Consider the following 14,708-nt stretch of genomic DNA (forward strand, 5'->3'; position numbering starts at 1 on the left):
CTTAATAGCTGTGACTTCTCTTTGCCTCCGTTTCCCTGGATGCCAACTGGGCTTGGGTGACATGGCTGTGCCTCCTGCAGCTCAGCAGCCCAGGACGACTGTTTTGAGGGGCAGGGGAGTCTGTGTAGCTGCAGACCAGGGTCTCTATAGAGGGCCCCATGCTCAGGCCCCTCCCATCCCAGCCTTGGTTCCCACACGCCCCCCTCAAAGCGGCTAGAGCAAACATGGATCGAGGGGGGACACCTGGAGTGGAGAAGTTTATTGACAGGAGGGGGCTGCGTTTCCAGCCTCTGCCTATGGCCAGAGGGAGGGAGCGTGGACAAGGGCCAGTGCCCAGTGCGGACGGCAGCACGGCGGGCCTCACCCCTGCACTGTGGGCACTGTGGGAACGGCTCGGCGGCCGCCTCAGGCGCTGGGAGCGTACTGTAGCACCAGCCTGTCAAATTCGTTTTCCTTCAACACAAAAGGTGGTGAGACAAAAAGAGAAAGGGAGACACATGAGCCAGGCCCCACGTTCTGGGTCCTCCCTGGCTGTACCTGGGGGGTCTGGGGCTCACCTTGGCCTGGTACTCCTTAATGAAGGGGTGGGACCTGTGGGCATCCTTCAGCTGGGACAGGTAGCGGTTTGTCACCTGTGGGGGAGGGGAGGCCAAGTTAGCTGAACATGGGGACCCCCTGTGGCTCTGACCTGCAGAGCAGGAGTGTGGGGGACGAGAGCTGCCCAATGGACTCCCTTGCAGGAGTCCTCGTCTCCCCATATGCCCGCTACCACCCCACCCTGGAACAGCACCTGGCAGAGCCAGGTAGACACGATAGCTTGGCACATGGATGGGAGATGCACCGTGGGGTTCATGTGAGTGGGCTGGACCTCTGCCCCCCTGGACACAGAGGTCAGGAGGAAAGGCCAGGTCAGGGGGGACAGATTTGGGAAGGGAGAAGAGTCTGAGGCACCCAGAGGCCTGGGGACAGAAACCTGAGGCCCCAGCAGAGACTTCGCTTTCGGCCTTGCCCCAGCCGCCAGGCCAGCCTGACCACACAGAGCTAGGACATCTGTCTCCCCGAGACTAGGGATGTGGGCCTGTTTCTGGGGCCAGTGGGAGGGAGGGCCGTCCTATCAGTCCTGCACCACCCCAGCCAGGCCTGCCTGAGGACCTTCCTGCAAGGGCCAGGGAATGACTGCCATGCAGCCCTGGGCAGGCCCCTGCCAGCTGGGCCAGTCACCTAAAGCAGCGGTACCCGGAATCCTCCTCTCTTCCCCCCTCAGACATGGTGACATCACTCACTCCCCTGGGCCCCTTTTACATCCTGTCACCCACCCCCAACACTGAGGTGGCACAGGCCGGGGTCCCAGACGGAATACCCTCTGAACCTCAGCCCACTTGTCCATAGGACCCCTGGGGGAAGCTGACCTATGGCCCTGGCTGGGGGGGACCCTGGAGGAGCACCTGTAATGCCAGCTTCCCAGGGCCCCTCAGCAATGGCAACTGCACCGCCCGCGGGGAGTGGGTTTGTGCCCCGACCCCAGGCCAACCCTGAAGTCCAGACCCTGAGGGCCAGACAATTCTCCTGCACCTGGCTGGGGTCGGGAGGGCCTACCTCAGGGGGCTTGCCTAGGTGCTGGGACAGGACGATGAGGTTGATCAGCGTCTCTGGGTGGCCACTGTCCTAGAAACACGGGAATGAACAGGCAAGCAGGGTCAGGTACTCCAGGCCCCAGACTTGGCCTGCCCACTCACCACAACCCCAGAGGGGGGGACAGGGCCTGCACAAACTCACACCCTCAGAAGTGGGGCAGGATCAGGGCTCCAAGACCCAGAGTGTTCCCCACGCTGGCCACTCTGCAAGCCAGCTAGCTCAGGGCCCTTCCTCCTGTCCCTCCCACCTCCCCACACCAGCTGCCTTCCCTCTGAGCTGGTTACTTCATCAGCAGACCAGGCTGAGACAGAGCCCCCTTGCCTGTCACAACTGGGGAGGGGCTATTTATCCTGATCTCAAAGTAACAAAGCCCAGCCAAGGGCGGCCTCAGTGCTGCCAGAGCCCAGCTGTCCCTCATGCTGGAGGATGAGGTCTGAGACCACAGGCAGACCCCGCCCACCCCGCCTGCTCCCAGGAGGCTCTGGCAGGAAGCTGCTGGGAAATTACAACCTCCAGAAGGGTGACGTCACTCCAGCCACCCACGCTGGGCTCTGAGGCACAGGGAACCCTGGGAACCCACCAGCTGCTGCCTCAGCTAGAGCTCCTGGTAGCTACAAAGCAGGAACCTGGGGGGAGCCCTGCCTGGGCACTTGGGGCAGAGATGTGCCACCCAGGATGCATGGCGCTGCAGGCTCAAGAGGCTGCATGGATGCTGGCCTCCTCCACAGACCCAGCTCCACCCCAGGGAGCCCTTCTTTGCGGAGACCCAGCTTCTCCCACAGCACAGGGCATTCTGGCAGGGTGAGGTAGGCAGCTCTGCATGTGCAGCCTGAGGACATCGGCTCATAGGAGCACCCGACTAACCCCCGTATGGTCTGTCCCCACTCTGCAAACAACCTTCCGAGAATGGCCTCTCGCAGAGGTGAACAGGGAGAAAGCTTCCTACTGCTGTCAGTTTATCATTATATTACATGTTTTCCAAAACTGAAAAAAGCTTTGATGTCTTTTCCCATTAGACAAATACAGTGAAAGACCTCAGATGTTGGTGGGGAAAATAGAACTGTGGCCGTCCCAGAGGACAGCGCTCTCGGTACCCCTCTTCTTGACAGGACCCAGGCACTGCCTCCTGTCTGCAGCTTCCTCTCCCCGCCCTTGTAGTGAACTGTGGGTTTCTCTTCCAAAACAGACCCGGGTGGGGGTCATATTGAGGCCCCTGGGCCAGGCAACCCAGGTGGCAGAAAGGAAGGGCTGGGCCATGTGTGTCCACTCAGCTCAGGCCAACTCAGGCCCTGGCTGACCGGGTCCTCCCATTTCCAAGAGAAGCTGGAATCAGGATTTTTGCAATCACGATTTTTAACTGATTTGCCATTCAAATCCCTATGTGGCTACGTGGCAGGCCTGTGTCACCTGCTATCCCCTCCGGGAGCCCCAAGATTTGGACTGGGTCTGCCCTACCTTGTCCAGTGCCTCCTGCAGCACGCCCTCGGCGGCCTCCCAGCGGCCCTGGGCCATGTGGCAGGCCGCCTGCCCATTGAGCAGCAGCAGGGTGGAGGAGCACTTGTCAGCCATTTCCTGGAAGATGTAGTAGGCGTCCTGCAGCTTCTCGCCACCCTGTGGGGATAGTTGTGACATCACTGCTTTGTTACCCTGTGGTCCAGGCCTACCCCTGCCTGCTCCCTCACGGAACAGAAGGATGCCAGCACTTTGCAGACATGAGCCCCGCAGAGGCAGCGCATAGCAGGCGCTCCTCGGACACTGCCCCTGTGCAGAGACCCACACAGCCTGGGTTCTGCTGACAGCGCCGAAACGACACACCCGCTCCCCCAGCCTCTGTTTACATACTTGAAGCTGAAGCTTCCAAAGGAAGAGTTCACCCATGGGCATCCAGGCCAAGTGGAGACCACTGGGGCACATGGCCCATCAGCGGTGGCCTCTGCTCTGCGACCAGCAGCCCTGCCCTGCCCACCCAGGCTCTGAGTTCTGTCCTCCTGCTAAAGACGCAGACTCATGCTTGTAGGGGAGCCTGAGACCGAGGTGTGCTTATGAAAAGGCAAGGCGACTGGAGAGAGCCATCGGGGTTTGTCCCACAGAACTGGACACATACTGGAAACGGGCCTGGGTGAGGCCTCATTCCCCGAGGGCAATGTAGACGCACGCAGATGGGAAGCACATTTTAAAAGGCTTCCACAAAAGAGCAACTCAGAGAACGGAAGCCAAGTGCCAAAAGCCAGCAAAGGAGCTGTTGCCTAGAGATGGGGGATGGGGGTGTCCAGGCATGTGGGGAGGGGCTGGGTGTGGGGGAAGGCACCAGGGGTACACTGGCAACGCCCAGTGCCAGGAGCCCACAAAGCAAGCCAGGCCCAGAGTCAGACTCTGGAGGACGGGGGCAATGCCAGGCTGGCCTGCTCCATGCATCCCAGGGGCACAATGTGGGCAGAGGTACCCTGAGTTTGGTTGGAGCCCCCGTTTGTCCACTCTGATTCTGGCCAAGCTGCTTGGCTGCGAGACACCCAGAATGGGGTCGAGTCTGAGTGAAGTGGGAAACGTGCCAGGGGTGGCCCAGACTTGGGGAGTTCCTCTGAGGGACGGGCCCCTGGCCCCAAATAAACAGCAGTTATGCCAACACAGAACCCCACATATGCATTCCCCTGCTGGGAGCAGCGCTGCTAGATGCAGGGGGCCACCTCCTGGCTCCCTGATGCTCCTGCCCCCCACCCCGTGTGCTTAGGGGCTCACCACAGCCAGGTTGACCCAGGCGGTGGCCAGCTGGGTGAGGGTGGCGTCCTCATCTTGGTCCTGCATTTTCTTCAGCTCCTTCCTGGGGGTGGAGGAGAGAGGTGGGAGGAAGCCAAGTGGCCTGGCCGCTGCCTCCCCCACCACACCCACTCCTGGCTCAGGAGGCGCACACAGCTTTGGGCCCACGGGCCCTGGCCCAGCCACCCCCATGCTTGGCTCAGATAGGCCAGCTCCACCACACTCGTGAAGTGTACCCCAACCCTGCAGGACGGTCCCCACCACCAGTATCAGAGGCATGGACCCACGGTCCCTCATCCCTGCAGGGAATGGCAGGTAAAGAGGGTGTGTCACCCCAATGAAATAACTGGAGAAATGATCGTGCCACATGTTCTGGGCCTCGGAAATAGTTTGGGGACAGTCCCCATGCGGAGTGCCCCCTTGAGGGCAGAGGCCCAGCTTCCGGAGAACATGGGTCCTGACTCGGCCTCGTTGCTGTTCAGACACCTGACGCACAGGCCCTAGCCCAGCAGCCCAGGTGGGGAGGGCCTTACCGGGCAAGGTCCAGGCGGTCCAGCTTCAGCAGGATCTGCACCGTCATGGCCATGCTACGGGACAAAGCAGGCGGTCAGCAGTGTCCCCACTGTCGCCCCATCAGGGCTCACTCCATGTGAGGCCGCCCCCTAGAGCATTCCTGAGTGCTCAAGCCACCAGCTCTGCCTGATAGAGGGGGAAACTGAGGCTGACCGCCAGCTTAGCAGAGCTGGACTCAGACCTACGCAGTGCTCACGGGGCCAAGCACCCCTCCCCTCCTCGGGGCCCTGGCTCCCACATCTCACCACTGTCCATGCATGGGCCAGACGCTCCTATGGGGTCCCGAGGGCAAGACTCCAAGCCTCCCTGTCCTCCCCAAGGCTGGGCACTACATCTCCACCATGCCCTCTCCCCTTCCCGAATTCAGTCCCAGATGCAGCACTGCGTGGGGCGGCTGATCAACCCTTCAGTTCCCCCAACCATTGCCTCCCTTTCGGCCCCAGAGAGCTGTGACTACCCATTACTTATATGGCTGTTTGTTCCCAAGTTTTCCCACGAGAACATGACCCAGCACCCAGAGCAGCACTCACAGAACCTGAGAAACACTTGCAGACCCACTGCCTTGTTAGCTCTGCACCACGCCTGTTTCTCACCTATTGCACACCCCTTTCTGGACTGAGGCAGGAAGTAAACAGACACGTAACAAACATATGAGGGAAGGCAGGCACCAGAGAGCTCACGGGGGAGGGCAACGGTGCCGTCTAGGGCCGCAGCCCCGGACTCAGAGCCTTGGACACAGCGTCAGCCCAGAGTCGTCTCCTGGGTGGGGGATGGGGCTGAGTGCACGCTGCGCTGGGCTCCAGCACCCCAACCCTGGAGCACCCTTAACAAGGGTCAGCCTCAGGGGAGGGTCTGGGGGGGCCTGGGGAGGACACGGAAAGGCCAGGGTCAACAGAGTGGGGGTGTACAGAAACCACAGGCAGAGACAAAGGTGCTTTCTGCTCTGCCATTGGAAACAGAGGGTTTTCAGCCCCGGGCACTGTGCCCTTGGAGCAGCAGCCCAGCTGTGCAGAAAGGGGTGGCGTCTCTGAGACCAAGAATAGGAGCTGCAAGCCTGAATCCCACAGAGCTCTTAAAGCAGCACCCCCTTCTCCACTCCCAAGACGACGGCCCCGGAGGCCCTGAACAGCCAGGCCGTCCCCCCAGAGCAGGACGGCCGCTCACCACTCCAGGCTGTCGCCCTGGTGCAGGGCGCGCAGGGCAGCGTCCGGGTTCTGGTCGTGGAAGTAGATGGACGCGGCCATGAGCAGGAAGGTGGTATTGGTCACATCCACGCTCCTGCTCATCTCTCGGTCCAGCTCCGCGATCAGCGTGTCCCTGCAAAACAGGGCGCGTTCAGGGATATGAAGGACAGTTTGCGGAATGTAATCAGTAGTAGTGTAAAGATTTCGTAGGGTATCCAGTGGACACTTGTCTTATTAGGGAGACCACCTCAGGGACGGTGTAGATGCCTGATCACTGCACTGTACACCTGAAGCTGAAGCTGAACAATAATGAATGTCAACTATAGTTTCACGTATATACAGTCACAAGGAGTGGAGCACAGCATGAGCAATCAGAGACAGTGGAAATGTAACGTGTGTGATGTCAGAAGGGTAGTAGATTGGCGGAGAGGGGTTATCACTGTGTGAGGGGTATGAATGTCTAACTAGTACATTATTGTGCACACCTGAAACTAATAGTAAATAGATAGATAAAACAAGGCGCCCACATCAGGAAGCCGCTTTGCCCCTGCGGGAGCAGACACACCCACAAAGGGCAAGGTAGGCCCCCAGGGGTGCACAGCAGCTGCAGGGAGGGGGCAAAACAGGTCCAGCTGTCTCTATCTAGCCCCACTGCATGCCAGTCTCACCACCTTCCCACGAGGCACTTCTTTCCCTCACACAGACAGGGAAACTGAGGCTGGGCACTCTAGGCGGGTGGGTAGATGTGCTGTAGGAGGGGCCACGCCCACCACACAGCATGAATGATGGCCCAGGCCTCAGGTACCTCAGCTCTCAGAGAACTAGGTGGCTATTGTGCCGACTCTGCCTCTGACACCGGACACGCTGACTCACCAGGGGGCCTGTGCAGGGACATGAGGCTGCCCAGCTGAATCACACCAGTGACATTGCTACCTTCCCAAGGCCTGTGGTCCCGGCCCAACGTGCCAGCCACTCCTGGCAGGTGGGCGTTATGCTGGGCTGGGGGTTGGGGCCGGCAGCTGGGGTAGTCAGGGCTGGCCAAGGATCAGCTGGACAGCCCCACAGCCCCAGGGAGCCCGAGCCATGGTCTGCTGAGCTGGAAAATGAAGCTGAGACCCCATGTTTCAGAGGGCTGCTGAGTAGTTAACGGGAGAAGGGAGGCGTGGGCCCAGCCCAAGTCGCTGCTGCTATCCAGGGTCCACAGTCACCACAAATGTGTACATGTCATGCAGGTGCTACGGAGGAGCCCCTGAAGCTGCTGGCTTGGTCCCTGGAACACAGGCTATGGACACACTGCCTGCTGTTGTCACTGCGACGTTAGTGTTGTACGTTGCACCTGTCACGTACTGCAGTTATCCTCATGGGCTCCAGTACCTTCTCCACCGCCTGCTTGCCAGGCTGTCTTGGAGGGGCAGTGGTTTGTGCTGACAGGATGGACGCACCACACGTCACTCTGCTTTCTGGAGCACTACCCTGTGCCCCATGCTTCCTGTGGTTTCCTTTCTGTTCTGCTCCCAGCAGCCACCGCTCCTGGAGGGCCCCAGGATTCTTTCCCCTTCCATATAAGAACGGGGCTTGTCACTCTGGTTAGTGAAGTGTGAAGCAGGAGAAATGATGGCCTCTGGAGGCCACCTGTCTTAGTGTCCTGGGGCTGCTGTCATAAAGCACCACGAACCGAGGGGGTCAAAACAGGAATTTATTTTGGAGGCCAGAATCTCAGATGAAGGTGTGGGCAAGGCCGGCTCCTTCCAGAGGCTCTGACAGGCCTCTCCCCTGGTGCTGGTGGCTGTGGCAATGCTTGGCCTGTGTCCGCATCATCCCGATCTCTGCCTCTGTCTTCTCTATCTCTCCTTCTGTCCCTTACAAGGACACCGTCACTGGACTTAGGGCCCAGCCTATACCCAGGATGATGTCAAGATCCTTAACTACTTCCATCTGCAAAGACTACATTTCCAGGGAGGCCACATTCACAGGCTCTGAGTGCCAGGACACAGACATGTCTTCTGAGGGCCCCTATTCAGCTGCCCCCGCTGACAAGCAAGCCCCTGATCACAGGAGGCAGGGACAGGACGCAGCCCTCCAAAGAACTGGAGGCGGGGGTCACAGCAGACAGTTTCACCCGCAGCCACAGTGGCCCACGAGGGAAGCGGGGAATCACCAAGGTCAGGACCACATCCTGGTCTAGGAAGCTCTCCAAAGGGCAGAGATCGGGGAATGGCCCTCTGAGAAGTGTCATGGTGCCGTGAGGGACAGCCCAAGGTGGTGGCGATGACTTCCTGGCGCTATGATGGGGGTAGGGGGTACAGAGTAGAACTGCTCCCTATGGTGAGCCTTGAGGCCCGTGGGATTGTGTGGGGGCTCCAAGCACAGGTGAAGCAGGGTCACCTGGCTTCCACCCACAGCCAAGAGGGCCAAGTACTGGGCGAGCATCCCTGTGGCACGGAATGGTCCCTGAAAATGTAAACCAGGCACTGCCTGAGGCCTGCACACTGAGCAGCTAAGCACAGGCGGGTTAATCCTGGAGAGCTCAGCCCCAGCCCTCGCGAGGGCAGGCGAGGCCCACCCTGCCCTCCCTGGGCCACAGGACGGTGTGGGGTTTCTGGGTCCCTAGAGCTCCGCCCCAGCCACTGCCCTCAGGAGTTTGACAATCGTTGGTCGGTAGCCTGAGGCTGGGGTGAACCCACACCTCAGGGTAAGGTCTCGGCGTATCCCTACCTGACCCCCACCTAGCCCTCCGCCTGGGGAGATGGTCAGCAGGTAGCACAGCCATTAGCCCCGTCAGGCTGAGGGTCCCAGCCCTGAGTGTCTGGGGGAGGCCCCATCTGCAACACCCAGGGCTGTACATTCAGAGAAGCCCTCAAAGTCCCCTGAGGGCATGTACACACGTCCTTGTTTCTGATCCCCCAGACCCCTCTGCACCAGGGTCCACTGCTGCCCCCACTGTGCGGGTGGAGGAAACTGAAGCTCAGGGAGGCGAGGGGGCAGGGAGGAGGGATGCAGGGACCCCAATCCTCACCTCTGGCTGTCACTGGCCAGGTACTCGGCGAACATGCGCACAGCCTGGAGCTCGGGGGCCGAGGAGGGCTTGATCTCATCCAGGACCACTCCGTACTTCCTCTGCAGTGAGAAAAGCATGCCGTCAGCTCCACCTGCCCCCCTGCCATGAGGTTTACACATCTTCTCAGGGCTCCAGCATCACCCTGGTGAAGCCCTCATGCCTGGGGCCGGCACCCACAACCCCCAGGGATCCTACAGCCTGCCAGATGCGCCGCCCCCACTCAGGACTCTGTTCTTGACTCTCCTTTCCCGGGGACATTGGTGGTCACAGCCCATGCTTACCTGTGCAAGGTATGCTCTGTACAAGAAGACATCCCTTTCCACGTCTCTCTCTGGGCTTGAGGTCTGTGGAAACAGAGGCAGGTCACGACACATGGGGCCCTGTGCCAGACAGGCCCTCAGAGGCCTGGAGTTTCCCCTGGTGGAGTGCCAGCCCGGGCTCTCAGCTGCTTGTGACCTTGGACAGCAGGAGAGAGGCCTCCGCTGAGGGCACACAGCATAGCGGGCACTTGACCTTGTCCCATCCCAACATCCCCCCAGAAAAGAGGCCCGACTATCACCCGTTCATCCAGGGTGAGAGACCGGACACCACCGCAAGTGCCACAACCACTCCAGCCACAGGGCGAGAGGGTGGGTGATGCTGCAGAACAGATGGGACCCAGGTGGAGATGTGCAGAGAACTTTCTGACAAATACTTCCCTGCAGCTTGTTCCTGTCCTGCTTTGTTTCAAAACATTCTTCAACGTGACGTACAGAAGAGATGAAGGTTTGCCTAGCTCAGAGGACCTTTCCGGGATAGTTCAGCTCTGCTGCCCTGGTTCAGGACGTCCGTGTCCAGCCTGGGCCAGGTGAGACCTTGGGAACCACCCTGCACTCGGGGAAGAGGTCCACGGGCTGCACCCCTCAGCCCAGCCAGTGCACAGAGCCGAGAAGCAGAAGTAAGGTGACCTCACACAGCATTCACTGCAGGACTGTGAGGAAGGTCCCAGAAAGCTGCAGGGAGGTGAGGGACCCTCCCTTGGGAGAACAGCTTTTGGACCCCAGGGTGCTGGCCGACTTCCTGGGAGACCCTGTGGTGCCTGGGACAGGGGGCATGGGGGCGCTGGGACAGGACACCTGGGGAGCTGGGAGAGAAACAGTGAGGTGGGAAGGGGGGCTGGCCACCTCACGGTGGCCACTGTAACAGCCTCCAAACTGCAGGGGCTGGGAAAGGGCCCAGAGTTGGCCTGTGCAGCTGCCACAGCACAGGAACAAAGGATCTGGAGTCCTACAGATGGGGGTCCACCAGGATTGCCCCCCCACCAAAGTGAGAAGATTCCTAGTCATAATGCCCAGCCTGAGGGGGGTGGGGGTAAAGGTGGTAAGCGTGTCCTCCTCCCACACCAAGGGAGACCATGAATAAGAAGCCTGGCTCCTGGCCCCAGCCCAACTCAGGCCAACTTCACCGCAGGACCCCAGGGGTTTCCTCTGGCCTTGGTGACCAGGCTGGGGATCTGGTCATGATCGGAAACATAGCATCTGCTCAATAAGTGACTCTCAAATGACCCTCAGAGGTGGACACTGGTAAGGACAATCCATGTGGGGGACCCCCACACCACCTGCAGTAAAAACATAGACAAAACGCTGGTTCTTGGTGTCTTCAAAGCAAGGGTACAATGGGATGCCCTGAAGGGGACTCTGGTTCCCAGAGGCGACTCGGAGCCTCAGCTGCTGTTTGTAAAACAGGCACCATCACTGACCCCATAGGACCATTGAGGTGTTACCGAGATGCCTGTGCAGCTGCTCAGGACCCTCTCCCTCAGCCAGAGAGTGGAGCTTCTGGGAGGCGTAAGACCAAGGACAGATGTACAGATCGGGGGCACCCCAGGGACCCCGATGCACGCCACCAGGGGAGCACTCTGGTCCTCAGTCCTGGCAGCTCATCAGAATCACATGGGAGCCCAGAAACCCGCCATGCCAGGAGGCCCATGCCCATGAATGCTGCCCAGCACTGGGGTGGTCCTACCTGCCCCCAGGCAGAGCAGAGGTACAGCCAAGACCTGACAGCAAGGGGGACTGTGTGGGGAGGCCAGTGATGGAGCGAGGTAAGAGGTCGTGTCCCCTTCCTTCATTGTCCAAGTGGCCATCAGAGTCACCTGACCACACTAGACAGTTAGCTTCTCGAGGCTTTCTTCTCTGTTTTGTCCCCAATACCTGGGTGATGCCTGCCATCTTGTGGGCACCTGAGAAATGTTTGACAAATGGGGACGTGACGGTGACAGCGCTAGGACACACCAGTGTTCTACCTAAGGCCTATCTGAGGTTTGCTGGTGTGGCTGTGATGAACAACCACAAACTGAGGACTTTATTGTCTCACAGTCCTGGAGGCCAAAAGTCTGTGATCAAGGTGTCACCAGGGCCACACTGGCTCCAAAGGCTCCAGGGGAGGATACTTCTTTGTCTCTTCCAGCTTCTGGTGGCCCCAGGCATTCCTTGGTTTATGACTGTATCATTCTAACCTCTGCCTCCATCTTCTCTGTCTGCCTCAAACCTCTCTCTGTCTTTCTCTTAGAAGGACACCAGTCATTGGATTTAGGGCCTTAAATCCAGGCTGATCTCATTTAGAGATCCTTCACGGAATTACATCTGCAAAGACCCTTTTTGCAAATAAGTCACATTGACAAGTTCTGGGTGGACATCTTTTCAGGGACAGCATTCAAGATAGTACAGACTGCCCAAGAGGTTTAGGTGTCCTACGGATCAGAATTAAATCACATCAGATGAACAGTGCTCGCATTCTCTGGATGCCTCAGGGATATCTTGGTCTGGTGCTAGCACATCTTTATCACGTTGCCAGAGTGTCGGTTGCGTGTGCCTCCAGACAGAGTGACTGCTGGTATGGTTTTCAGTCACTCTCTTTGTACAAAAGATCATGCTGGTTCTTTCAGCAGCAATGTAGTCTGCATATTATGATGTAAGCAGAACAGACACATAGCAGAAGACAAAGGGTAGAACGTGAGCGCAATGCTGAATTTCACAGTGACCCTACTGATAGATGTCATTGTTCCCATTTGATGGAGGGGAAACTGAGACTCAGAGAGATACAATGATGACTCAGACCTGGTTTCAGAGAGAACACAGGAAAGCCGGAATCTGAACCCAGGTCCATCTCAATTTTCTCACAGCCTATACTATCCCAGCAAGGAAGCACACACAATTCTGGTGGTGGGCCAAATAAGGCTCCCCAGAGAGATCCACGCCAGTCCTTGGGACCTGTAAATAGCTCACATTACATCACAAGAGGGACTCTGCTGATGTGATCAAGGTTATGAACGCTAAAATGGGGAGAATGTGCTGGTTATCTGGCCGGGTCCAGTCCAATCGCAGAAGGCCTTAAAACAGAAACTAGGCAGAAGGGAAACTCGAGACTCCAAGTATGAGAACCCCGTGCCTAGTTCTGAGATGAGGGGGCCACATGCGAGGTTGAGAACTGAAGAGAAGCCTCTAGGAGCGAAGCGTGGCACAAGGTGGAGAGCCCAAAATCTGAACGAGTTTGGAAGCAGATTCTTTCCCAGAACCTCCAGAAAAGACACAGCCCAGCTGACCCCTTGATTTTAGCCTGCTGAGAACCATGTTGGACTTCTGACCTATAGGAACCGTGAGACAATAAATTTGTGTTGTCTTAACCTGCTTGTGATAAAGTTGTTAATGCAGCAACAGAAAAATTAATACAATCGTGCAAATGTTATCTCAACAAATCCTAACAGCTTCCTGAAATCTGTTTGAGGTTGTCTATATTATACAATGATGCTCCGAAGGCCAGAAGCATGGAGAGCAAGCCTTCTTTACTGCAGAGTCTACATTCCTCCCAACCTTCTGGCTGCCTCTATGAAGACATGTCACTCCCTTGCTTGGTGCTCTGATGGCCTCCAAAGCCCTGCTGTTCCCCCAAGGCCCTGCCCACCTCATTCTCAGTCCCCCGTTTCACCACCTCCCCACTTCTGTTACACAGGCCTCTTATGCCTTGACTACCCTGAGCTCATACTTGTCTCAGCACCTTTGCAGCAACTTATGGGGTTAGATGCTTCTCAAGGTTCAGTGTCAAGTTCAAATGAGTCAGAGAGGCTTGATGAGACCACTCCCATGTGAAGCAGCAACCCCTCCCTCCCAATTTCCAACTCAGCACTTTTTATCTCCCCACGCCCACACACAGTGCTCAAGTTCAAGTTGTAATTACATATTCACTCACTTCTTTACTCATTTATTCTCTTTGGAACACTAGGCGGTGAAGGCAGGTAAACACCCTGCCATGTTCACTGCTCTTAAAAATTCTCCAATGGTTCATTCTCAAAGTGACAGTAACAGCCACGTCCCTTCCTCAAAGGTCCTGCTAATGGCTCCTGCTGCCCCCTCTCCAGTCACCGGCTCCTCGCTGGCGTGTTTATTTTCTAGTTCTCAAACAGCCAAGCTCATTCCCACCATGCTCCATCACACCACCTCCCGACTTGTTTATTTACTCATTTATGTACTTGCTTAATGTCTGTCTCCCTGGCAAGGCTGAGATTCCCGCAAGAGAGCTGGGAGTTGTCTATTTTATCACAGCTTTGAACCCAGCACCAATACGCTGACTCATACAGATGAATGAATGAATGAATGTGCGAGTTTGGGGAGAAACGATCCGGCTAGTGGGGCAAGGTAACGTCGGGGAAACCATTTATCTTGAGCGTCGGTATTCTCATCTGTAAAATGAGGATAAACAGTCCCTACTTAACGGGAATTGAAGGTATAGCGGCACAATGTGGGCGCTCAACAAGTGAGAATTATTACCATTATTATTACCAAAGTGGTGGCATAAATGCCTCTTATTCAAATGCCTGCCAGCGCGCAGAGCGAGCACTCTGAGAAGTATAAACTGCTACTTCTTTGGGTGTTGTCACGGAACAAGGATTAACTCCTCACTGCTTCTGAAGATATGAGTGGGGGAGTGGGGTACGCCGCGAGGGGAAGAGAGTTTTCAAAATCAGAGCGCTACCCGCGGCCATCAGGAAGCGTCCTCCGCCCCCAGCGTCCCGCAACCCGAAGCGGCCGCACCTTCACCCGCTGCGCCTCGTTGATGCACTGCTGGTAGCTGCCGATGTAGAAGGCGTTCTTCACGTCGAACAGCTCGTCCACATCCCCTGAGCCGCCAGGGGTCGGGCCCGGGGCCGGAGGCGCCATGTCACTGTGGTCTCACTCACTCCTCTTCCTGAGGGACACGTCGGCCGGAAGCAGGGCGCCCCCGCGGGACACACTGGGAAATGTAGTTTACTTGGCCTGGAGATGAGCTAATGGAAGTCTCCGAAACGGGAGTAAAGGGGCGGAAGACGCAAGTGCGTCTTGCAGAGCATTTCGGGAATTGTAGTTTGATTCGATCCTGCGGGCCACTGGGATTCACCGAAACGGTAAGAAAAAGATCGAGGCTGGAAATGGAAGAGAAAGCTAACGAGGGTGAGACCACGCTGGAGGCGGGTCCAATCAACGGGAGAG

The 14,708-nt window shown here is 57.6% G+C and overlaps 1 protein-coding gene across 1 annotated transcript; it reads right to left on the minus strand.

The window, feature by feature from the left end:
* Positions 1–229: 229 nt before the first annotated feature.
* On the minus strand, positions 230–14,559 carry COPE (COPI coat complex subunit epsilon). The gene is made up of 10 exons (XM_033133956.1): positions 14,274–14,559; positions 9,486–9,548; positions 9,163–9,263; positions 6,127–6,279; positions 4,923–4,976; positions 4,372–4,453; positions 3,091–3,246; positions 1,597–1,665; positions 558–632; positions 230–453 (listed from the first exon to the last, which is right to left on the minus strand). Exons 1-10 carry the CDS (start codon positions 14,397–14,399, stop codon positions 406–408), a joined length of 927 nt encoding a protein of 308 aa, XP_032989847.1. The 5' UTR covers positions 14,400–14,559; the 3' UTR covers positions 230–405.
* Positions 14,560–14,708: the final 149 nt, after the last annotated feature.

Source organism: Rhinolophus ferrumequinum, chromosome 18, assembly GCF_004115265.2.
Source record: "Rhinolophus ferrumequinum isolate MPI-CBG mRhiFer1 chromosome 18, mRhiFer1_v1.p, whole genome shotgun sequence".
NCBI classification, from domain to species: domain Eukaryota; kingdom Metazoa; phylum Chordata; class Mammalia; order Chiroptera; family Rhinolophidae; genus Rhinolophus; species Rhinolophus ferrumequinum.

Bases quoted from the DNA above. Each gene is read 5' to 3' on its own strand.
- COPE (XM_033133956.1), bottom strand. From the start codon at position 14,399: ATGGCGCCTCCGGCCCCGGGCCCGACCCCTGGCGGCTCAGGGGATGTG. The intron at 9,549-14,273 runs GTGCGGCCGCTT...CTGTTTCCACAG, and splicing joins ACGAGGCGCAGCGGGTGAAG to ACCTCAAGCCCAGAGAGAGA. The intron at 3,247-4,371 runs GTGAGCCCCTAA...CTATCCCCACAG, and splicing joins CCTGGGTCAACCTGGCTGTG to GGTGGCGAGAAGCTGCAGGA.